This window comes from Natator depressus, chromosome 3 (genome assembly GCF_965152275.1).
Source record: "Natator depressus isolate rNatDep1 chromosome 3, rNatDep2.hap1, whole genome shotgun sequence".
NCBI lineage: Eukaryota > Metazoa > Chordata > Testudines > Cheloniidae > Natator > Natator depressus.
The window spans coordinates 114,609,933-114,633,996 of NC_134236.1; the positions used below are offsets into that span (position 1 = coordinate 114,609,933).

Sequence of the window (24,064 nt, forward strand, 5' to 3'; positions counted from 1 at the left end):
GACAGTTACCAGTCAGTGGGGAATGAATTTGGAGTAGGTAAATCAACCGTGGGAGCTGCTATGCTCCATATGTGCAGGGCCATTAACAGACTTCTGCTACGAAGGGTAGTGAGTCTGAGAAATGTGCAGGAGATAGTGGATGGTTTTGCTGCAATGGGGTTCCCTAATTGCGGTGGGGCAGTAGATGGCACGCATATCCCCATCTTGGCACCAGACCACCTTGCCAAAGAGTATATAAACCAAAAGAGATGCTTTCCAATGGTGTTGCAAGTGCTGATGGATTACAGAGGGTGTTTCACTGTCATCAGTGTAGGCTAGTCAGGAAAGATTCATGACGTGCGCATCTTTAGGAACTCAGGTCTGTTCAAAAAGCTGCAATCTGGGACTTTCGTTCCAGACCACAAAATGAACAATGACTACATTGAGATGCCTATAGTTATCCTGCGGGACCCAGACTACCCCTTGCTCCCAGGGCTCATGAAGCCATGCACCGGCTGTCCGGACAGCAGTAAGGAGCAGTTCAACTATAGGCTCAGCAAGTGCAGAATGGTGGTTGAATGTGCCTTTGGTCGTTTAAAAGGGCACTAGAGAAGTTTACTAACAAGGTTGGACTTAGTGAGGAGAACATCCCCATGATTATAGCTGCCTGTTGCGTGCTCCATAATATCTGTGGGGAAAAAGGGGGGAAAAATTTTCTGCAGGGGTGGGCAGTTGAGACAGATTGCATGGCAGCTGTTTTTGAGCAGCCAGACACCAGGGCAATAAGAAGAGCACAGCAAGGGGCGCTGCATATCCGCGAGGCTTTGAAAAGCTGTTTCCATAATGAGTTGCAGTAATGTGAGCTGCTTGTCTGCATTGTGCTTTCTCAAACCTTCACCTGGCTTGTGTCATGTCCCTGTAAAGCCAACCCCCCGCCCAAACCCACTGCTTCTACTCAATAAAGAACATTTATTTCTTGAATCCATTTACTTTATTTAACAAATATAAGTAAAGAAGGAGAGCAGAAAGAAAAGGTAACCTTGGGGAAAAGGGCTTGTAAAGTTGGAACAGGAGAAACATTTTCAGCTGTGTAACATAACACCGCATTCCAGACCATCAAAGGTCTGTGAATGGGCACCTTCTGTTCCTTGTACCCTCCCCCTCGAGTTAACTGAAATGACTTTTTGCTCATGCCTCATGAAACGCTTGGGGGAGGGTGATTCTGCACCAGGTGATGTTGGCTGGCTGTCCAACAGGGTCTGCAGTGGGACTCTACCTTCCTGCTTCTGTTCCTGCAGTTCAACCAGACGCCTCAACATATCTGCTTAGTCCCTCATAATCCAAAGCATCTCATCCTGCGTCGCACGCTCTCACTCACTGGAAGCTTTCCTGCTCTCCATGTCTAACTTCTCAGACAGTGAAGTCCTCCACGCTCTAAGCTCTGTGTCAGCTGCCCCGAAGGCGTTCATTGTCTCAGTGAACATGTCCTTCCACGTTCTCTTTCTCCTTCTAATCAGCAAAAGTCTGTTTTCAGGTGTTGATGACACGTCGAAGGACACATTTCCAGCTGTCAGTCATGGGGAAAAAATAAAGGAACCATTGTACATGAACAAAATGTTGCTATAGCAAGGCCATTTTCATTTGAGAAACCAAAACTCTTATTACACTAGATGCAAGCCATAACATAATCAGAATCCGTAACCATTCACTGTGCCATTTTGCTGCTCCAGTCATGGTAAGTAGGACCCCCTGGGGGTAGGACTGCACTTTTCATGAAGTTTATGGCAGGCTCATGTTGGGAGCGGAGGTAGCTAGTCGAACAGTGGCCCTTCCCCATAGCACCATGGGAAGCTGTTTACGAACGGGGAGGGGGGGGAGGGAGGGGAATGTTTTCACTCCCAAATTGCAGAATCTCTCATGTGGGGCCCCAGTCCCCTATCAGCCACTTTATACTACTTGCCAACCCATGCTGAGCACAGTAAAGCACATTAGTGACCCCATGGTTTGGCCATCTGGAATGTGGGGGGTCTACGTGCCCTTTTTTTCTCTTGTAAGAGCACTTTTAATGAGAACTTCCCCCATTTCCCCTCGGCGACCCTATGTTATATCAGTCTCCTGAGGGTAACAGAGGCGGAAAGGAAGGAGATGCTGCAAGCGTCTGGGTGTAGACCCGGTCCTTATGCTGCTGTGCTGTGTACCGCAATGATGCCAGCAGAATTATTTCAGGCGTTGCGTGGGAAAGTGTCCTACCATGGTGGAAGAAATAAGACTGCCCTGCCCAGAAACCTTCTGCAAAGGATTGCAGAGTACCTCCATGAAAGTTTCCTAGAGATATCCATGGAGGATTCCCAGGCTATCGCAGTCCACATAAACAGTCTTTTCCAGGGGCCACCCTCTGCGTAGCTGGAACGGCCTCTTTTAAGCAGAGAACCAGAGCACCTTGCTGCTTCTTAACAGTAAACATGCAATACCACCGAATGTGTGTGCCCACTAAAGTTTAACTGAACTTTGATTGTTCACAGGGCAATCACCCACAGGGCTCCAGGGTTAAAAATATTTCCTGGCTCATGGGGAGAATGGATCCACCGCTCGCCTGTCTCCCATTATCCTCCTCTTCCTCATCCACCATATAATCTTCCTTGTTGTCCCTAGATTCACACACCTGTGAGGTGTCCACGTTGCTTCTGGGGGTGCTGGTAGGGTCACCCCTGAGAATAGCATGCAGCTCGTTGTAGAACCGGCATGTGTGGGGTTCAGCACGAGAACGACTGTTTGCATCTGTTGCCTTCTGTTATGCTTGGCGAAGTTTTTATTTTCGCACAGCACTGCTGTGCATCCCGCTTGTCGCCCTTCTCCCCCATTCCACGAGCGATCTTTGCATAGATGTCAGCGTTTCTTCTTCTGGATTGGAGCTCTGCCTGCACAGACTCTTCTCCCCACACAGCGATGAGATCCACCACCTCCTGTGCAGAACAGGCTGGAGCGCGTTTGGAGCATGAAGTCTCTGTGATCAACTGTGCTCAAGCTGGCATGCTCCCAATGCTGATCAAATAGGAAATGGGAAATCAAACATTCCTGGGGCTTTAGCAGGGGAGGGGCTGTTTGCTGTGTACCTGGCTGCAGTGCAGCAGAGTTGAGAATGATCTCCAGAGTGGTCACAGACACCACCTGGAGGCCAATTAAGTCAAATTAGACAATGCTGCATCTGCACTACCTCACAGTCGACCCATGAAAATCGAATTAAGGACTACGCCTCTCGCAGAGATGGAGTACAGAAGACGACATTAGAGGCGACTTAGGTCGGCATAACGGACCCGGTAGTGTAGACACCTACTTTAACAGGTCGACTTAAGGCAGCTTCCTTCGACCTAACTTTTTAGCGTAGACCAGGCCTTAGATTGGGTCTGGGACCATCTTTTATTCTGTGTTTTGTACAGTACTGTGGGCTCCTAAGCACTACAGTAATACTAATATAATATGTTGTGTGTGTAGTTCTGCTGTTTTAACTGCTGTCATTTAGTGTTCTGTTATGAATGAAGATCGTAAAAAAAAGGCGATCGTTTGTTGCATCTTAGCATCTAGACTTTCATATGAATGGCACTATATGCCCCTGAGATTTCACTAAACCCCCCAAAAATTATCTGTTAACAATGTGAGTGTTATCTCTTACTATCATATGGCTTCCAGTCCCTGTGCCCCCAGGCAGTTTTTTCAAAACTGTATACATCAAAAAAGTATACACCTGTGGAGCCAGTTCCGTTCTCTGACTGTTGTATTACCTGGAATATAAATTCTCTCTTTGTATCTTCCAGGGAACTCCAGTATTTGTGCATGCTGGACCCTTTGCTAATATTGCACATGGGAACTCTTCAGTTTTGGCAGACAAGATTGCCCTGAAGCTGGTTGGAGAAGGAGGATTTGTGGGTAAGGTTTTTTGGGGGTTTTTTTTTTGTTTTTTTGGTTTTTTTCCATTTTATTATTATTATTACTCTCTCATGACCAGTTCCTGTCCGTTGTTGGGTTTAGTGTGAGGGTGCTGGGTGGTGGTGGTGGCTTGTGATAGACTAGATGATCGGATGGTTCCTTCTGGCATTAAACTCTGACTGTACAACAAGGCGCCAAACAATAGCTGCATAGCTGCCGCAATCCATAAGTTAATATTGAAGGATAAAATTGTACTGACGAACTATGTTGCTAGTGTGTTCCAGACTGAAGTTGAGAATATTGTTTAATACGTCTTCAAAAGTCATAGTGTAAAAATGGCAGCTTCTTACTCTGTCTCTGATCTGTTCACATTACTAATACATCCCTAGCCTGCACTGAGAGTCACATGAATGGACAGAGCCCTATTAACACCAAAGAGGTTCTGTGGATTTCCACCTGCACAGTTCTTATTGCAGGACCAGGGCCTAAAATACATTTTTACTACTTATTAGCAGTTCAGGACCAATATAGATGTGGGAGAGGACTGGATCCTATTATAGCTCAAATCTCTCAGCAGAATGATTATTTTAAAAAATTATATTTTTTATTTTATATATATATTTATATGTTTATATTATTAAAAAAAATTTAGTAGTGGAGATATCAGAATCAGAAAGAATTCAGCTTGAGTTTTAGATTCCAGGTTGAGATTGTACTGCTGACATTTAGAAATAGAAAATTGTTTACATGTAAACGGACTAAATTTTATATGAAAGTCAAACATGGAATCTGATGGAACAATTTCAAGTAACTTTTTAATAGTATAATTGCTATTTAAATACTCCTCCACTGTGTTGTGAATCCAAACAAAAACAGCACAGTTGGAGAGCAGGAGAACCAGAAAGTCTCTTTCTAACTATTTAAACTGAGTAAAAGGCAAAATAAATGCAGACCTTACATAATGAAACGTAAATTAGTTTTTCAATAGTCTTGTTTATTAATAATCTCAAAATTAAAAGTAAAGATTCTTTTTATCATTCCCAGAGTTATGCGGATATAGATTGATGATTCTGGTTAAGCAAACGTAAAGATGTTTTTGTAAAATAAGGTGCTATGTAATGGTAAGTTGTTAAACAGACACAGCTATATTTTTACTTCATTCCAAACATATTGTAATCAGTATTAGACATTTTCTCTTTAGAACCACTTTGTCCTTTTCCATTCAGCGTTTTCATAAGATGACATTACGATAAACATGTTCATTTGGTCTGTTTTCATGAACAATGTGTAACCCTACAAAAGAAGGGTGGGCTATGCAGTGCAAGCTTGGTAAGTAAGAGTTTGTATTTCTGGATGTCAAGGTCAGCAGTAGATTAAACATTCCTAAAACAAGTTCACATGCCTTGTCCTTTTAGCATGCACATACAGAGAGGTGAGGCTTTTATTTTGTGAAAACATTTCAGTTACTGCTGCCTATTTCTCTGGTCCTGCTGAGTTCTAAAATATAAACATCTTGTGTAAGGGAAGATTTTTTTTTTTTTTTAATCCTCACTGTAGGTATCAAAGGTAACACTGAATTTCTTACAATTTAGTTATTTTTACAAATATGCTTGTGATGACTGAAAACAAACTGTCCTGCTTTTCTAACTTTTCACATCTTGGAATCCCTAGCAATCTTAGATGCAGTTTATTTTTACTATGACTACGTTGGGAAACTGAATGACTTACTATCTAACCTATTTTGTCACCACATAACACCATGGCTAACAGATCTCAAGTGTACGGATAAATGTCAATGGTATGTGTCTGCACCCTTTGAGGAGTTGTGCTCACCCTTTGTCAAGGAAGTTCCCATCTAGGGATTCTCTGAAACCTTGTCTGCCCTTGGATTCACAGGTAGCAGTGGAAGAGAGTCCTTTTATCCACTGATGGGTTGGCTTTGACATTATGACTTTTTATAGCTGTGTGGATGTGGACTTTGCCAGAATTGAATCAAGTTATTCATCTAACATGTTAATGTTAAAATCCTCCATAAGTAGTAGCTTGCTATTAGGGAGACTTTATACAGGATAGAGTACAAAACTGGCAGTGAACTCTTTGGGGTATTATCTTTAGGAAAAGTTTCTTCCATTTCTGATCTTAATGCTGGAGAGAGTCATATATATGCATGTTTTATACCCAGACATTGGTATAAACTGCACACAGAGGACAAATTCCTCTCTCAAAAGAAGTTGAATATTGAATTTATCAACTTACCCTACCAAATCAAAATAATTGGTCGGGTATGTGGGGATCTGAGACAGTTACAGATGGTTTGTCATTCACTGTGCTGTAAACCAAACAAAATTCACCCAGGTAGAGAAAAAGAAGGTAGTCTTGCATAAAATGATGATAATGAGCCTTATAAAAATAATGCAAACATATGTATAGAGGAAAACTTTTAAAAACATATTGAAGCTGAATAGTCATCATAACTGTGATGAATTAAACCCCATGAAAATCAACATTGGATATAACAGAAGATACATTAACTGTGTAAAGTATCTGTTCATTATACCTTTTCTCTACAATTTAAGTACCAGAGGAGATTTAAAACCAAACAGATGTAAGGGACCAGGGCACAGGTGGTCTGGCCCAGCAGTCACAGCTCGGCTGGAATCTGCACATGAGGGACTGTAGACGGTGAGCAGGAGTTGGAGAATGGGAGAATCATAGAATATCAGGGTTGGAAGGGACCTCAGGAAGTCATCTAGTCCAACCCCCTGCTCAAAGCAGGACCGATCCCCAATTAAATCATCCCAGCCACGGCTTTGTCAAGCCTGACCTTAAAAACTTCTGAGGAAGGAGATTCCACCACCTCCCTAGGTAACGCATTCCAGTGTTTCACCACCCTCCTAGTGAAAAAGTTTTTCCTAATATCCAACCTAAATCTCCCCCCTGCAACTTGAGACCATTACTCCTTGTTCTGTCATCTGCTACCACTGAGAACAGTCTAGAGCCATCCTCTTTGGAACCCCCTTTCAGGTAGTTGAAAGCAGCTATCAAATCCCTCCTCATTCTTCTCTTCCGTAGACTAAACATCCCCAGTTCCCTCAGCCGCTTCTCATAAGTCATGTGTTCCAGTCCCCTAATCATTTTTGTTGCCCTCCGCTGGACTCTTTCCGATTTTTCCACATCCTTCTTATAGTGTGGGGCCCAAAACTGGACACAGTACTCCAGATGAGGCCTCACCAGTGTCGAATAGAGGGAAACGATCACGTCCCTCGATCTGCTGGCAATGCCTCTACTTATACACCCCAAAATGCCATTGGCCTTCTTGGCAACAAGGGCACACTGTTGACTCATATCCAGCTTCTCGTCCACTGTAACCCCTAGGTCCTTTTCTGCAGAACTGCTTCCTAGCCATTTGGTCCCTAGTCTGCAGCGGTGCATGGGATTCTTGCGTCCTAAGTGCAGGACTCTGGACTTGTCCTTGTTGAACCTCATCAGATTTCTTTTGGCCCAATCCTCCAATTTGTCTAGGTCCCTCTGTATCCTATCCCTACCCTCCAGCATATCTACCTCTCCTCCCAGTTTAGTGTCATCTGCAAACTTGCTGAGGGTGCAATCCACACCATCCTCCAGATCATTTATGAAGATATTGAACAAAACTGGCCCCGGGACCAACCCTTGGGGCACTCCACTTGATACCGGCTGCCAACTAGACATGGAGCCATTGATCACTACCCGTTGAGCCTGACAATCTAGCCAGCTTTCTACCCACCTTATAGTGCATTCATCCAGCCCATACTTCTTTAACTTGCTGGCAAGAATACTGTGGGAGACCGTGTCAAAAGCTTTGCTAAAGTCAAGGAACAACACGTCCACTGCTTTCCCTTCATCCAAAGAACCAGTTATCTCGTCATAGAAGGCAATTAGATTAGTCAGGCATGACTTGCCCTTGGTGAATCCATGCTGACTGTTCCTGATCACTTTCCTCTCCTCTAAGTGCTTCAGAATTGATTCCTTGAGGAGCTGCTCCATGATTTTTCCAGGGACTGAGGTGAGGCTGACTGGCCTGTAGTTCCCAGGATCCTCCTTCTTCCCTTTTTTAAAGATTGGCACTACATTAGCCTTTTTCCAGAGAAATCCACTAGAGCAATAGTTCTCAAACTTCATTGCATCATGATCCCCTTCTGACAACAAAAATGACTACATGACCCAAGAAGGGGGGGGATCTAAGACCGAGCCCCGACACCTCGGGCGAGGGAGGGGGTCAAAGCTGAAGCCCAAGGGCTTCTGCCCTCGTTGGGGGGCATGTAACCTTAGCCCTGTGCAGTGGGGCTTGGATTTCAGACTTGCTGGGGCCCAGGGTCAACACCAGCCTGGGAGACCCCGACCCATTTTGGGGTCCTGACCCACAATTTGAGAACCTCTGCACTAGACCCAGGTTTGGTAAGCAAGAGTCAGGGTAGAGTCAGAGTCAGATTCAGGCTGGGATCTGAGACTGGAGATCAGAAGACCCAAAGTCTGTGTGGTTGCCCAGATAATTTCCTAGGACACCCTCCTGGGTTAAATAAGGTGCTTGGCCAATCAGAGGGCTGCAGGATAATGTCACTCTGAGTCCTTTGGGTTGTACTTCTTGTGGTGCCTACTTTTCAAAGTGCTCCCTGGTTGTGGGTCTGCATGGCCTCCCAGTGTTACTGTGGGAATGTTTGCAGACCCAGGTTCTAGTCCATGGATCCTTACAACAGGTAGAAATTGCTTGATTTGTCTGTATTTCATTAACTTGAATTTTATCTTTTTTTTTATATATACTATGGATTTACCATTCACTTATCACAGAATATTCATCTTGCACAGGTCATTTTTTAATCTCTCCTAATACTACTGTCCTTGGAAACAAAGACTCATGAAACGAGGATGTATTTTTGTTTGTTTGTTTTTTCCTGAACAGCAGCAAAATTAGTTGCATAAAATCATTTTGGATAAAGTTTTTTTTTTAATTTTTTTTAATTTTCAAAACATTGAAAATCAAAGTTTTAATAATGGTTGTAATATCTGGAGTCATTTCAGGCCTTTGTATCATTGGGCAGTGATTTGTGGGTATTTGAATTTAATTTTTGTTTGCAAGAACAACGTTCTACTCAATGTTTGAGTAGGACCTCTGACCTGATGTCTTGTGGCTGTCAAATGAATAGCAATAATTAAGAAAATGGTGAATTATTAATGAAAATGTAGAGTTGTAGTCATTATGGAAAATGAGATTTTCCAAGTAGACTGTATGCATTTAAAAATGTTCAATGCAATGGTGGTAATCCATTTAAAGTGCACTGATATTGTAAGAGATGGATTTTCTTTATCACTAGTTTTGCTGATGTACATCTGGACAGGATCTGTTCGTTCCCACGTGATAGTTTGAAAGCACATACTAGGTGGGAACACTTTGTACTCTTGATACATTAGTTATTCTCTGATAATGGAATCTATATTGCATTAAGCTGCATAGCAGATATAAGCCCTGTTCACTGTTACGTGCTTTCTTCAAATAAATCAAAAGCTTTTTAAGGGTTTAACATTTTTAATGTGTTCATTTTAGTGACTTCTATTGCTATATCCAGTAACCTTTCCACATGGCAGGTCTGATTCATATTATCACAATGGAAGGAGGATGTGGCAAACATATTTGAATCTGTATGCAAGATGTAGAAGGTGAAAGAACTACCTTTGTTGCTGACTATTATTTCTGCGTTCAGTTCAGCTTAGTGTTGCTCTCAGGCATTCACAGCCTGTATTTGCACTTCATATCATTTGCTATACAGTTGTCTGTTTAAAATTCTTTTCTCTTTTGTTTGTTTTTGTTTGTTGGATCCACTTCCTCTGCCAGAGTGTTAGGCAGTGTAGTTAGGATAGTTTCGTCAATTCTCGATTTTCTTCTTTAGCTACTCCACAGGAGTGCACCTGAAATGTAGAAAATAAATCTCTATAAAACTGGGCTCTTTTTAGCTTTAAGTTAATGCAGTCTTTGGTCCACTAAGAGAAGGCTTTCCGGTAAACTCTGAATTAATAGACTGTTATGCCTCGATTTAGCAAGCACTTCAGCACATGCTTAACTTTATGCACATTTATACCCATCTCTGTTCAGCAAAGCACTTAGGCATATACTTTAAATTAATAATGTATTTAAGTGATTTGCTAAGGTGAGGCTTTATATAATGGAGAGATTTTGGGGGGAAATTTCTCACTGTTGCTAGTAAATAGCAGTAGCAACAGCGAGAGCTTTTTAAGTATCATGTTATCTGACTCTGTGCAGAATAGATCTAAAACAAATGGTGTAAAAACTGCCCCAGCCCCCACTGGGGCCCTGTCTATTAGCGCTACCACCAGGAGCTACACTAAGCCCTGGTCTACACTAGGGCTTTAGGTCGAATTTAGCAGCATTAAATCGATGTAAACCTGCACCCGTCCACACGATGAAGCCCTTTATTTCGACTTAAAGGGCTCTTAAAATCAATTTCCTTACTCCACCCCGACAAGTGGATTAGCGCTTAAATCGGCCTTGCCGGGTCGAATTTGGGGTACTGTGGACACAATTCGACGGTATTGGCCTCTGGGAGCTATCCCAGAGTGCTCCATTTTGACCGCTCTGGACAGCACTCTCAACTCAGATGCACTGGCCAGGTAGACAGGAAAAGAATCGCGAACTTTTGAATCTCATTTCCTGTTTGGCCAGCGTGACAAGCTGCAGGTGACCATGCAGAGCTCATCAGCAGAGGTGACCATGATGGAGTCTCAGAATCGCAAAAGAGCTCCAGCAGGGACCGAACGGGAGGTATGGGATCTGATCGCTGTATGGGGAGAGGAATCCGTGCTATCAGAACTCCGTTCCAGTTTTCGAAATGCCAAAACCTTTGTCAAAATCTCCCAGGGCATGAAGGACAGAGGCCATAACAGGGACCCGAAGCAGTGCTGCGTGAAACTGAAGGAGCTGAGGCAAGCCTACCAGAAAACCAGAGAGGCGAACGGCCGCTCCGGGTCAGAGCCCCAAACATGCCGCTTCTATGATGAGCTGCATGCCATTTTAGGGGGTTCAGCCACCAGTACCCCAGCCGTGTTGTTTGACTCCTTCAATGGAGATGGAGGCAATACGGAAGCAGGTTTTGGGGACGAAGAAGATAGCTCACAGCAAGCAAGCGGAGAAACCGGTTTTCCCGACAGCCAGGAACTGTTTCTCACCCTGGACCTGGAGCCAGTACCCCCTGAACCCACCCAAGGCTGCCTCCTGGACCCAGCAGGCGGAGAAGGGACCTCCGGTGCGTGTACCTTTTAAAATACTATACATGGTTTAAAAGCAAGCATGTGAAAGGATTACTTTGCCCTGGCATTCGCGGCTCTCCTGGATATACTCCCAAAGCCTTTGCAAAAGGTTTCTGGGGAGGGCAGACTTATTGCGTCCTTCATGGTAGGACACTTTACCACTCCAGGCCAGTAACACGTACTCGGGAATCATTGTACAACAAAGCATTGCAGTGTATGTTTGCTGGCGTTCAAGCAACATCCGTTCTTTATCTCTCTGTGTTATCCTCAGGAGAGTGAGATATAATCCATGGTCACCTGGTTGAAATAGGGTGCTTTTCTTCAGGGGACACTCAGAGGAGCCCATTCCTGCTGGGCTGTTTGCCTGCGGCTGAACAGAAATGTTCCCCGCTGTTAGCCACAGGGAGGGGGGAGGGTTGAGGGGGTAGCCACGCGGTGGGGGGAGGCAAAATGCGACCTTGTAACGAAAGCACATGTGCTATGGTATGTAATGTTAACAGCAAGGTTTACCCTGAAAGAGTGTAGCCAGTGTTTTATAAAATGTATCTTTTTAAATACCGCTGTCCCTTTTTTTTTCTCCACCAGCTGCATGTGTTTCAATGATCACAGGATCTTCTCCTTCCCAGAGGCTAGTGAAGATTAGAAAGAAAAAAAAAACGCACTCGAGATGAAATGTTCTCCGAGCTCATGCTGTCCTCCCACACTGACAGAGCACGGACGAATGCGTGGAGGCAAATAATGTCAGACTGCAGGAAAGCACAAAATGACCAGGAGAAGAGGTGGCGGGCTGAAGAGAGTAAGTGGCGGGCTGAAGAGAGGGCTGAAGCTCGAATGTGGCGGCAGCGTGATGAGAGGAGGCAGGATTCAATGCTGAGGCTGCTGGAGGACCAAACCAGTATGCTCCAGTGTATGGTTGAGCTGCAGCAAAGGCAGCTGGAGCACAGACTGCCACTACAGCCCCTGTGTAACCAACCGCCCTCCTCCCCAAGTTCCATAGCCTCCACACCCAGACGCCCAAGAACGCGGTGGGGGGGCCTCCGGCCAACCAGCCACTCCACCACAGAGGATTGCCCAAAAAAAAAGAAGGCTGTCATTCAATAAATTTTAAAGTTGTAAACTTTTAAAGTGCTGTGTGGCATTTTCCTTCCCTCCTGCACCACCCCTCCTGGGCTACCTTGGTAGTCATCCCCCTATTTGTGTGATGAATGAATAAAGAATGCATGAATGTGAAGCAACAATGACTTTATTGCCTCTGCAAGCGGTGATCGAAGGGAGGAGGGGAGGGTGGTTAGCTTACAGGGAAGTAGAGTGAACCAAGGGGCGGGGGGTTTCATCAAGGAGAAACAGAACTTTCACACCGTAGCCTGGCCAGTCATGAAACTGGTTTTCAAAGCCTCTCTGATGCGTACCGCGCCCTCCTGTGCTCTTCTAACCGCCCTGGTGTCTGGCTGCGCGTAACCAGCAGCCAGGCGATTTGCCTCAACCTCCCACCCCGCCATAAACGTCTCCCCCTTACTCTCACAGATATTGTGGAGCACACAGCAAGCAGTAATAACAGTGGGAATATTGGTTTCGCTGAGGTCTAAGCGAGTCAGTAAACTGCGCCAGCGCGCCTTTAAACGTCCAAATGCACATTCTATCACCATTCTGCACTTGCTCAGCCTGTAGTTGAACAGCTCCTGACTACTGTCCAGGCTGCCTGTGTATGGCTTCATGAGCCATGGCATTAAGGGGTAGGCTGGGTCCCCAAGGATACATATAGGCATTTCAACATCACCAACAGTTATTTTCTGGTCTGGGAATAAAGTCCCTTCTTGAAACTTTTGAAACAGACCAGAGTTCCTGAAGATGCGAGCGTCATGTACCTTTCCCGGCCATCCCACGTTGATGTTGGTGAAACGTCCCTTGTGATCCTCCAGAGCTTGCAGCACTATTGAAAAGTACCCCTTGCGGTTTATGTACTCGCCGGCTTGGTGCTCCGGTGCCAAGATAGGGATATGGGTTCCGTCTATGGCCCCACCACAGTTAGGGAATCCCATTGCAGCAAAGCCATCCACTATGACCTGCACATTTCCCAGGGTCACTACCCTTGATATCAGCAGATCTTTGATTGCGTGGGCTACTTGCATCACAGCAGCCCCCACAGTAGATTTGCCCACTCCAAATTGATTCCCAACTGACCGGTAGCTGTCTTGCGTTGCAAGCTTCCACAGGGCTATCGCCACTCGCTTCTCAACTGTGAGGGCTGCTCTCATCTTGGTATTCATGCGCTTCAGGGCAGGGGAAAGCAAGTCACAAAGTTCCATGAAAGTGCCCTTACGCATGCGAAAGTTTCGCAGCCACTGGGAATCGTCCCAGACCTGCAACACTATGCGGTCCCACCAGTCTGTGCTTGTTTCCCGAGCCCAGAATCGGCGTTCCACCACATGAACCTGCCCCATTAGCACCATGATGCATGCATTGGCAGGGCCCATGCTTTCAGAGAAATCTGTGTCCATGTCCTGATCACTCACGTGACCGCGCTGACGTCGCCTCCTCGCCCGGTAGCGCTTTGCCAGGTTCTGGTGCTGCATATACTGCTGGATAATGCGTGTGGTGTTTAATGTGCTCCTAATTGCCAAAGTGAGCTGAGCGGACTCCATGCCTGCCTTGGTATGGCGTCCGCACAGAAAAAAGGCACGGAATGATTGTCTGCCGTTGCTTTCACGGAGGGAGGGAAGGGGGGACTGACAATATGTACCCAAACCACCCGCGACAATGTTTCAGCCCCATCAGGCATTGGGATCTCAACCCAGAATTCCAATGGGCAGCGGAGACTGCGGGAACTGTGGGATAGCTACCCACAGTGCAACGCTCTGGAAGTCGACTCTAGCCTCGGTACTGTGGAAGCACTCCGCCGAGTTAATGCACTTAATGCACTTCTATGGGGACACACACACTCGAATATATAAAACCGATTTCTAAAAAACCGACTTCTATAAATTCGACCTTATTCCGTAGTGTAGACATACCCTAAGCTGCATTGTGAAATGTTCACTAAAAACCCCTGCTTTGTGTCATTGAGTCTTCAGATCTGTGACATGGAGATTGTTCAGTTGCAGGCCCATGGCATCAATACTTCTCTCCTCAGAGAGAGGAGGAGGATGGTCTTGTAGTTAGTGCATAGGACTATGACTGAGGAAAACTGAATTCAGGTTCGGGTTCTGCCACATACTTTTGGTGTGACCTTGGGTAAATCACCTACTCTCTCAGTGCTTCCACTCAGTATCTGTAAAATGGGGATAAAAATACTTTGTCTATCTTGTCTAATTAAATTTGGCTTTTCAAGGCAGGAGCTGTCTCCTGCTGTGTGTTTCTACAGTACCTAGTGGCACAAGGGAGCCTTGCTCTCAGCTGGATCCTCTAGGTGCTACGATCATATAAATAAATAAATAATGAAAGTAGAGAGAGCGCTATCGTGAATAGCTACTTGTTCTAGAGACTCAGTCAGACTGTTTATTCCCCTTACTTGGAGCTGAATGTTGTTCAATTCATGGAGAAAGTATTTTATCCTTTTGTATCGACCAAGAGTATTTGTGTCTGCAAGCACAATAAACCACCTTATCTTAGTGTTCATTTCTGTGCATGTCAGATCAAGTTATATGAAGAGTTGTCGTGTTGAAAAACTGCAAAAATCTGCATGAAAAAGGCTCCATCTTGAGTTTGTAATAGTTTATATAAAACAGGCACATACTATAATACAGTGTACTTAGTGTTAAAGGTGGTGTGTGCTGTCCTGTAACTTGAGTCTAGAGAAGTCTGGATCCATTTTGTTTTATTACCCCCTTTGCCAAATATCACAAAATTCTGTCATTTCTGTTGTTGTAAAAAGATAAACAAAAGTGTCCTCAGCACCCCATTTATTATTACTCTTCATCCGCAGGAGTTGATATTTACTGTATTTTACCTCTAAAATCGATTGTTAATATATTTTGGTGGAACTTCCATTTTTTAAATCAAAGATAAAGGTTTTGCAAATGAAGCTTTTTCAGAAGTTCAGGGTAAATTCTGTCTTCCATTTCTATAACCAGTTATTTATTCTACAGATGAGTTGGAAATGCATGGTGCTATGCTTTTGGAATTTTTTTAAAATGTTGATTTAAAGTTAAGTCCATATGTATCATTTTAACTTTGACTTTTTGATCAAAGTACAACCAGAGCTGAAGTCAGGTCTCTTTATTGTGAAGTCTTGTATTTGTCGAACTATTTCTGCTTGGGAGTTTAATATGTGAGTCATTCAAGTGAACTGAAGTCTTATATGGGCAATCATAGAGACAGATAGAGTAGGCGTTTTAAGTCAGTTCCCCAGGGCAGGATTGTTCTGTATAGTGTAACCTTATGTGCTTTCTAAATGTCTGTTTCTAAAATGTCTCTCTTTTAGAGCTTTTCTTTTGCCTCTATATCTCTGATACCCCAATCAGCATCTAGTTCTTCATTTGTTTGCATTGTCAAAGCTTCTCACTGCTTCATCCCTGGCTCTGTGCACCATTTATCTACACATTCCTCTTGTCGTTGCTGTCAACAGGGGTTTATAATTTAGTGTTGTTCTAATGAAGACAACTCTGGAGAGACACACCCAACCACTTGTCAGTTTGTTTCCAATTTCTGTACTACACTGGTGTGTATCTTGCACTTTATAGACAAAATAAGCTTAACTGTAGAAGGAACCCTAACCAAACTAATGATTCCCATAACTTCATGCTTCCTGGCATGTCTGCAATACTGATCTTTACACATTATGTTTTAGACCTTTGCAGCCTCTCACGTGCCTCTTTATCCTGTGTGCCAGCAATGTACAGTCCCTTCCTTGGTCTTCATTTTGCTTTTATATGAAAGCTTGCTTGAATTGGTTTCTTAACTCAATTCTAAATCATTTCCTTGTGGTTTAAATTTATAGTTAAACAAAGCTGACAGCTGGTGTGGCAGGGAAAGAAATTGTGAGCCTAGTTTGTATGTCACATGCTGTGGTTCAGGAAATATAATGTCTTTATTTATATTCGGTTACAGTGTTTTTCAGATTTCCCTTTTCCCCAGTTCTCTCAGGCATGTGTTCTAGGAGTAGTTCCATACTTGGGCCTGATCCACGAAAGCTAGTCTATAATGGGGGCCAGTCCTCAGCTGGGGTAAACTGGCATAGATCCATAGACCAACCAAGGCTCTGACCTCCTTGAGGATAAGCTTCCTTGTTCTAGAGAACCTTTTGTACTTATTTATTGTATCCATATTTGTAATTTTTCTTCATAATTGTGCTTCCGCTCAAGTTTAGAAAACTGGCAATTAATAAACCTGTATCTTGAATCTGCTGTCAAACATTTGTGCGGAGAGTACAAAATACCTTTCTCTTCCTCATGATTTCTCACTGGCACTTCGAAGATTATCTTTTAGTATTTTTTTTCAAATATGTAAAGGAGAATATTTGCAAACATAAGTATTTTAACAGGCTTCTGTCTATATCATTTGCTACCTACAGTAACCATTAAAGTTACATTAACCATTACAGTAAAGAAACACTATTATTTATATAAAATCTTAGATGCTATATCTGACCTGGAGCAGTACAGGAGGCAAACTTACAACTCAATGGCACTTTGACATGGTCAAAGTGACAAGCTAAGAAAACTGTCTTTTGCAGCAGTGTTTTGATTGGCTAGAAGAGGGACAGGATTGCATTTGTGAAGGCCAGAGAATAGGATGTTATAGTAATCCAAGACATAAGATGAACGCCTAGCCTGGAGTTTTCACTGTGTGGATGGAATTGAAAAGCCATACCTTAGAGATGTTATTCAGTAAGAGTCTGCAAGATTTAGATACAGCCTGGATAAGAGGATTTAGAAAGAGGGCTGAGTTGAAGGTGTCCCCCAGGTTATGGGACTGAGTGAAGGAGAGGATGTTGGTTTCGTCTTGGTGACTGAGAAAGGAAGGGAGCGGAGAAATTGAGCTCTGTTTTAGCCACACTGACATTAAGCTGATAGTGGACATCCACAATTTGATGCCAGAGACCGAGGCCAAGATTTTAGTTTGGATGGTCAGACAGGTCTGGAGCAAAGAGGCGGGTCTGAGAGTCATCCGTATAGTATGATAGTTTAGTTAAATTAGTGTTTGCAGATGAGCGTACACGGAGATAAAGGTATAGAGGGAGAAAATAAGGGGACCGAGGACAGAGCTCTGTGGGAGGATCATCTGAATGACACACTGAAGGAGCAATTAGAGAACTAGGAGAATCCTGAGAGAACAAGATCAGGACAAGATATCGGGAAGAGAACTAACAGCGTCAAAGGCAGCCAGTAGTCAAGAAAGATGGAGAGCGTGCACTGGTTCTGAACTTTGGCCAGGAATAAGTCACTAGAGAGTCATTTTAATTAGGGGGTGGGGCAAGCCAAATTGGAGAAGAGGAACTTCAAACAGCAATTGTAGAAAGCCCATTCAATGAATTCTTGATGGTTCAACTCTGTTTTTAAATTTAAAAAATTGTTTAGATAAGTGAATCTAGAAACTACATAGTTATATTATTTGTTTAATATTTCTTTGCTCAAATTGAATACCAAAGCTTTTCTCTTCAGATGATAGTAGGTTGGTATTGAGCAGAACTCAAATGTTTGTTGTTAAAGCTTTATGGCTTGCTTTATAAAATATTTTTAGAATCTGTAGTTTCATGTGTATAGATATAAATAAATAAATAATGTATATAAATAAATAAAAAATAAAATAATAAATTAACATCCTAAATTGCCTCAGTGTTAACTATAGGGCTCAAAGTATTTCCTCCCTGAAAAAATCCTTGAAGCCCCATAAACCATCACCTCATGTAAATGTGTGTATACACATAGTCTATACATCATAGTCTGAATTCTCAAATTTCAGGACTTCTGAGATCAATGGAGAGAGTAGGTTTCAAAGTTAACAGAGACTCACTGAGAAAACTCTCCCTTCAACCCACATAAGCTGAAATCTCATTTTGGCTAGCTTGAGTATATGAACGGATCTCAAATGTCTCAATAGAATACAAGACAAGTTAAGATTTTTCTTGAATTGAATTATTTCAAGAAATGAATTGGGAGATTCCGCCTAAGAAATGCTACTGAAGGACTAGATTTTGCAACCCTTGCATACACTTATGAATGTTTACACCAGTAATCCCAATGAGGAAAAGAAAGGAGACATCAAAAAGAAAAGACCTTGAGAACCTCAGCAATGTAGAATGCAGCTGGCCACTCACTCACAGCTAGATTGGTGCTCACGTTGGCAAGTCCCTTGTGAGATTAGTTATGTAAGTGCTCACTAATGTGAGCAAATGTTACACGATCTAACCATAAGCAAGCAGTCAGCTGCATTCTGCACTGATAAAGTTCTCATGGTCTCCCTTTTCTGTTTTGTTGGTCTACCATTCCCTTCCTCTACTAGTTCTGTCCCCTTACTGCCCTCTGTTGTCCTGAACCAGTCAAATCCTTCTCTTTTCCTGACTTTCCACTGCTTTTCTGTATCAGTTGTATTACCTGTGGTCCACTGGGGGAATAGAAAGACAGAGTAAGTGGCCTAACAGATTGCCACATATCTTGAAACTCTTGGATGAGTTTCAGCTAAGGATGAGGTCTGTTGTAAATCAGGGAGTTGAGAGTCAAGTGAATGTTCGTTTGTTTTTTAAAAAGTAAAATAAATTGATCCTGAACTCTTTGGGCTACGGTTTCGATAATTGCTTGCTCGTCCAAGCAGTTTGTCCTGAACTGGTTCCTTCATTCTGTACAGAATGACCCCAGCATTAGAATGAATAGAATACAATTTTGTCATTCCCAGTGTAATTTGAGAGGTGCTTTGGGCAGGGGAAGAGAGGCTTTATTGTGATCCATTATGGTTTTTCCCCTTAGAAAAGGTTTTTTTGTTTGTTTGTTTGTTTGTTTTTTTGTTATTGCTCTTAGCTGACATACTTAGCATAATTAGAAAGACTTTGGCAGACATTTTTACTGGTGTAAATCAAAGTAGCAGCAGTAAAGTTTTATAAGCTGTCTAAATAATTGACTTTCTTTATATTGCACTCGAATTCTTGTTAGAATAAACAAACTAGTGATGCTAGCTTCTTAGTGATCTATTCAGTACATATGCAGTTGTATTTCAAAAGTGTATCCTTTTTATATACACTCAAAGCAGACACCGTGTAACAAAAGTTTACAAACCACCTTATAAAAATAGTGTGTATGTGATTAATGTACTAAATGAATAATCTCCAGTAGATTTTTTTACATTGTAAAATACTTTGAAGTATTGTTTTAGTAGTAATATTTTTCTAAAAAAGGAAATAAAGCCTAAATGCTTTGGCTAAACTTCTTTTGACTCCGGTAGGACATGTGATGTATTAACTTTGCATGTTGAGTTAACGGATCTTATTTTTATTTGTTTTTGTTGCTTGATGTCACTGAAAAGGTTCCATGCAGTGGCCCTCCGGAGAATTTTAATTTTTAAGGTTTTTCCCAGCTTCTGGTTACCTTGATTTATAGCATTCCATCTCTAACTTCTTCAATCCTACCTGTTTTCACAGTGGAGAAAATGTAGTATTTGACAGCATTCTACTGTGCTAACAAAATTCCTTCTTTGTGGGGGAGTGCGGTAGATTTCTTAATCTAATAATGTGACACAGTGATACCGTATGTGCAGTAAGTTATCACTGTAGTTAGAACACCCTTTACAGGTCCTTGAATGTCCTTCAGATGTGATTAAAAACATGGTTTACATCACCTGTGCACATCTTTCCTTAATTCTGCAGCCCAGTGTCTCCAACAGTTGTGGACATCTGAGCTGCTCCCCGCTCTCTGCAGTTCACAGAGGCAGATCAAAGTCTCAGTGCTACATACTCTAACCATGCCCCCTCTGCTCCTGCTTGCTGACAAATTCTCTGCCTACAGGGCAGTGTGTGTATAGTAGTTCTGTTGCTGTTGCCTAATTTCTCCATTTCCATGAGTTCTTGGCTATTTTGGGGACCGTGTCTCCCTCTCTAATCCTTCCCTCCTCCCTGGGTCGGTTTACTTAACCCACCTCGAGCCTCCATTCCATTGTCTCCATGCTGGCTCCTCTGCACCTCTCAGGGCATGTCTACGCTTACAGCAGAGCGATGGATCCACCGGGGGTCTATTTATCGCATCTAGTGAAGACAGGCTAAATCAACCGCCAAGCGCTCTCCCATCGACTCTGATACTGCACCGGAGCGAGAAGCATAGGTAAAGTTGACGGGGGAGCGGCAGCAGTCGACCTACCACAATGAAGACACCGCGGTAAGTAGCTGTAAGTGCATCGACTTCAGCTACGCTATTTTCGTAGCTTAAGTTGAGTAACTTAGACTGACTTAGCTCGCCCCTCCCCCAGTGTAGACCGGGCCTCAGGCGTGGCAGAACAATTTTAAAAGCACAGAACAAAATTTAAATGGTGTTCCATCTGTGAGACAGACTTCCTGGGCTTGGCAGATAGTGAGTTATGCCAAGCCTTCTGTCCCTAACTCCATTAGGTCCCAGGGCTATGAATTGGACAGACATTTACGGTCCGCTACCCACCAGAGTGACTGTGACTCCCAACATGGGGAAAATGCAACAGGAGTCTCTGAGGGGAGCAGAGGGGGCCTCTAAAGATGAAGCAGGGAAAAAGAAGCAGGCCTCATAAACTGTCCCCTCCTTCACAATTCAACCAGGAGGGTGGTGACATCATATCCCCTCTCCACTCCCTGGGGGAATGGGACCCAGCAGAAGAGGACTCAGAGAGATCCCTCGAGAAGGCTTCAAGCCTTAAAGAAGATTAGCTGCAAAAGGCCTCAAGAAAGCAACAACACAACTCATACGCTTACAAAGCATGCAAAAAAGTTAAGAAATCAAAGAAAGGAAAGAGAAAGAAAAAGCATAAAAGGAATTGATTGGGGATGAGTGGAACAAGCTCCATAAGGGCAAGCACATTAACAAAACAAAACAAAAAGACCTTAAGTTCTGTAAGATTCAGGAGCATGGGACCCTACTGCAGGAGGTACTGAAGGTTGATGCCACTGTAGTGCCCCTAGCAAGAGATATGATTATCCATTCAGAAGGGAAGTTCTACCCGAAGGACCTCATGGATAGAAAGATGGTGACCACTCTCAAAAAAGACTTTGAGGCCTACTCAGCCACCCTCAGGCCATCTCTGGCAGCTACTTGCTTTGCAAGGGCATCTCTCTACTGGCTAGAAGATCTCAGGGCCCTAAGGGTAGAGATCACCCTGACTTCGACTCTATTTTAAATAAAGTTTTCCTAGCCACAGCATTTGTAGCTCAATAACAATATGGATGCAATAACATTCTCAAAACTAGAGCCAGGGCTTCCAGCTCAGTAACCAGGAGCCACCTATGGTTCCAACCCTGCAAGGTGGATACCCACTCAAAGCAGGTTCTGTGCTCTCCTTTTCGGGGAGAAGCTAGACAAAGAAGTGGCGGACAGTGAGGCAATATCCAGTCAGTCTCTCCTGATGCCACTGAGTGCCTTTAGGAGAGAGGACAGACCAGACTTCAGACAGAGGTGCTCTTTTCAGCCTCATCCTCACAGAGATACAGCAGATTCTCCAAAGAAAAGCAATGGAACTGAGGTTCGAGGGGAGGAAGGGGAACTAGAGGGAACCCCACCCCTCCCAAAGACTCTTTATGACAAAGACCGCATGGGCCTCACTCAGAGGTGAAGCTAGGGGGCCGAATTTTCCACTTCCTGGAGGAATGGTTTGCATTGTCCATGGACAAGTGGTTCAGGAAGATAATTAGGGATAGTCCCTCCAGTTATGGGCTTCACCCCAATCTATTCTTTATCAAGTCCCCTATCTCCAAAAACCCTATAAGGCACAATCTGATCCAGACCGAGATAGCTCATCTTTTAGATGTGGGAGTAATAGCATTCCCTCAGAAGAAATATTCTCAGGGTTCTACTCCATCTTCTTCATTGTACAGAAGCACACAGCGGTATTCCAAGGCATCATATATCTCAAAAGGCTCAACGAGTGGGTGAAGAAAATGAGGTTTTGGATGGAGACCTAGGCCTCTATGGTGTTGTCCCTGTCCCAGATGGATTTTTCTGACTTTAGTGGATGCATATCTCCATATTCCTGTCTGAATATGCCACTGCAGATTTCTAAGGTTTGCTTACAGCAGGAATTATTATTGGTACTGGATGCTTCGTTTGGGCCTCTTCTCAGCCCCCATGGTCTTTACAAAGATGATGGTGGTCACCATAGCCAGACTCACATTGCAGTGTATCCGCCTGTAGTATGCTTTCTTGGAAAATATCTTCATCAGAGGTCCATCCCCAACAATAGCACACACAGCCATGTCCTTGATGCTGAATCTCAATGCACAGCTTTATCAATGTCAAGAAAAGTTCCCTGACTCAGTCCACCTTAATAATTTACCTAGGAGTGGACATAGACACCTCAATAGCAAAGAGCTACCCATCTCTAAAAAGGTCCGGAAGATTCAGGACCATCTCATGTTGTTCTGTAGCTGCAAGAGGCCTGCCACAGCATTGGACCTTCAGCTGCTAGTCCATCTAGTGTCATGCATAGGGATCTCTTCACGGGTGCAATAACGCCCCAGTCGCCTTCAAGACTTCATCTTAAAGGTGTGGGCCCACTTCCTGGAACACGTGAAGGATCAGGTAAAGGTCCCGATGCAGGTGCTCAGCTCATTAAAATGGTGGTCAGCCTAAGGCAATATCTGCACAGGTATGCCTGTATGTTTTCCAGATCCTCTGGTTCTCACAATTGACACCAAGCTAAAGGGCTGAGGAGCACACTTGGGGACTGTGATAAATGAAGGGGGGAGTAGCTTCCTTTTAAGGACCCAGCCAGCCAGTTAGCTATAAAATTTCTTTTAGTAGCTGTTTTTTTTTACTTGCCTTACCTGTAAAGGATTAAAAGAAGTGAGTGGGCACCTGGCCAGGAGAACCAATGGGAAGGTTAGAACTTTTTAAAATTGAAACAAGACTTCCCCTGTGGCTATTTGTGGTTGTTCTCCTGGAGTGAGGCGACAGGGCAGAACTATGCTGTAAGTAGCTTGGGGCCAGGTATGAAAAAATCATCAGGATCATACCTAGAAGCTACTCATTTAAAACCCCAGATATGTAAGTAGATCAGGAAAGATGCCATTAGGTTTATCCCTTTTATTTCTTTATGGTTTGTGGACTCCTCTGTCCTAACCCCAAATGTTTTTGTTTCGTTTGTAACCTTTAAACTGAACCTCAAAAATGTTAATCTTGATGCTTAATCCTTATAAGTGGTTTTTTTCCCTTAAAGCTAGCAATAGCCTGAGTTTCCAGATGTATTTTCTTTTTTTGTTTTTAATAAAATTTACCTTTTTTAAGAACAGGATTAGATTTTTGTGTCCTAAAAAGTTTGTGCACATGTTGTTTAATTAGCTGACGGCAACAGCTGATTTCCCTTGTTTTTCTTTCTCAGCTCTTCCTCAGAGAGTGGGGTGAAAGGGTACCCCACAGGAAGGAATTCCCAAGCGTGCCTTCCTGGATTCTCAGAGGGGTTTTGCACTTGGGTGGTGGCAGCGTTTACCAATCCAAGGTTTTAAAAAAAAAAAGGCTGTAACCTTGGGAGTTTAATACAAGCCTGGAGTGGCCAGTATTAATTTTTAAAATCTTTGTGGGCCGGCACCTTCTGCATTCAAAGTGCCAGATGGGAAATCAGCCTTGACGGGGGCCCAAACAGCTCAAGGCATCTGGAGCCCAGAAGAAAGAGTTCATGGTATAAACCTTTTAGAGCTAAGAGTGGTCAAGCTGGTGCTGTGACACTGTCATCATCCTCAGTTATCGGTTGGTGTCTGAGCACTTGT

At 43.5% G+C, this 24,064-nt stretch overlaps 1 protein-coding gene across 1 annotated transcript in view; it reads left to right on the plus strand.

Moving 5' to 3' along the window:
* Nucleotides 1-24,064, plus strand: part of MTHFD1L (methylenetetrahydrofolate dehydrogenase (NADP+ dependent) 1 like) — a 246,725-nt gene that overhangs the window by 108,088 nt on the left and 114,573 nt on the right. The window contains exon 20 of the mRNA XM_074948613.1: nt 3,792-3,903. Coding sequence (XP_074804714.1) covers nt 3,792-3,903 — 112 coding nt within the window. The remainder of the gene's footprint in view (nt 1-3,791; nt 3,904-24,064) is intronic.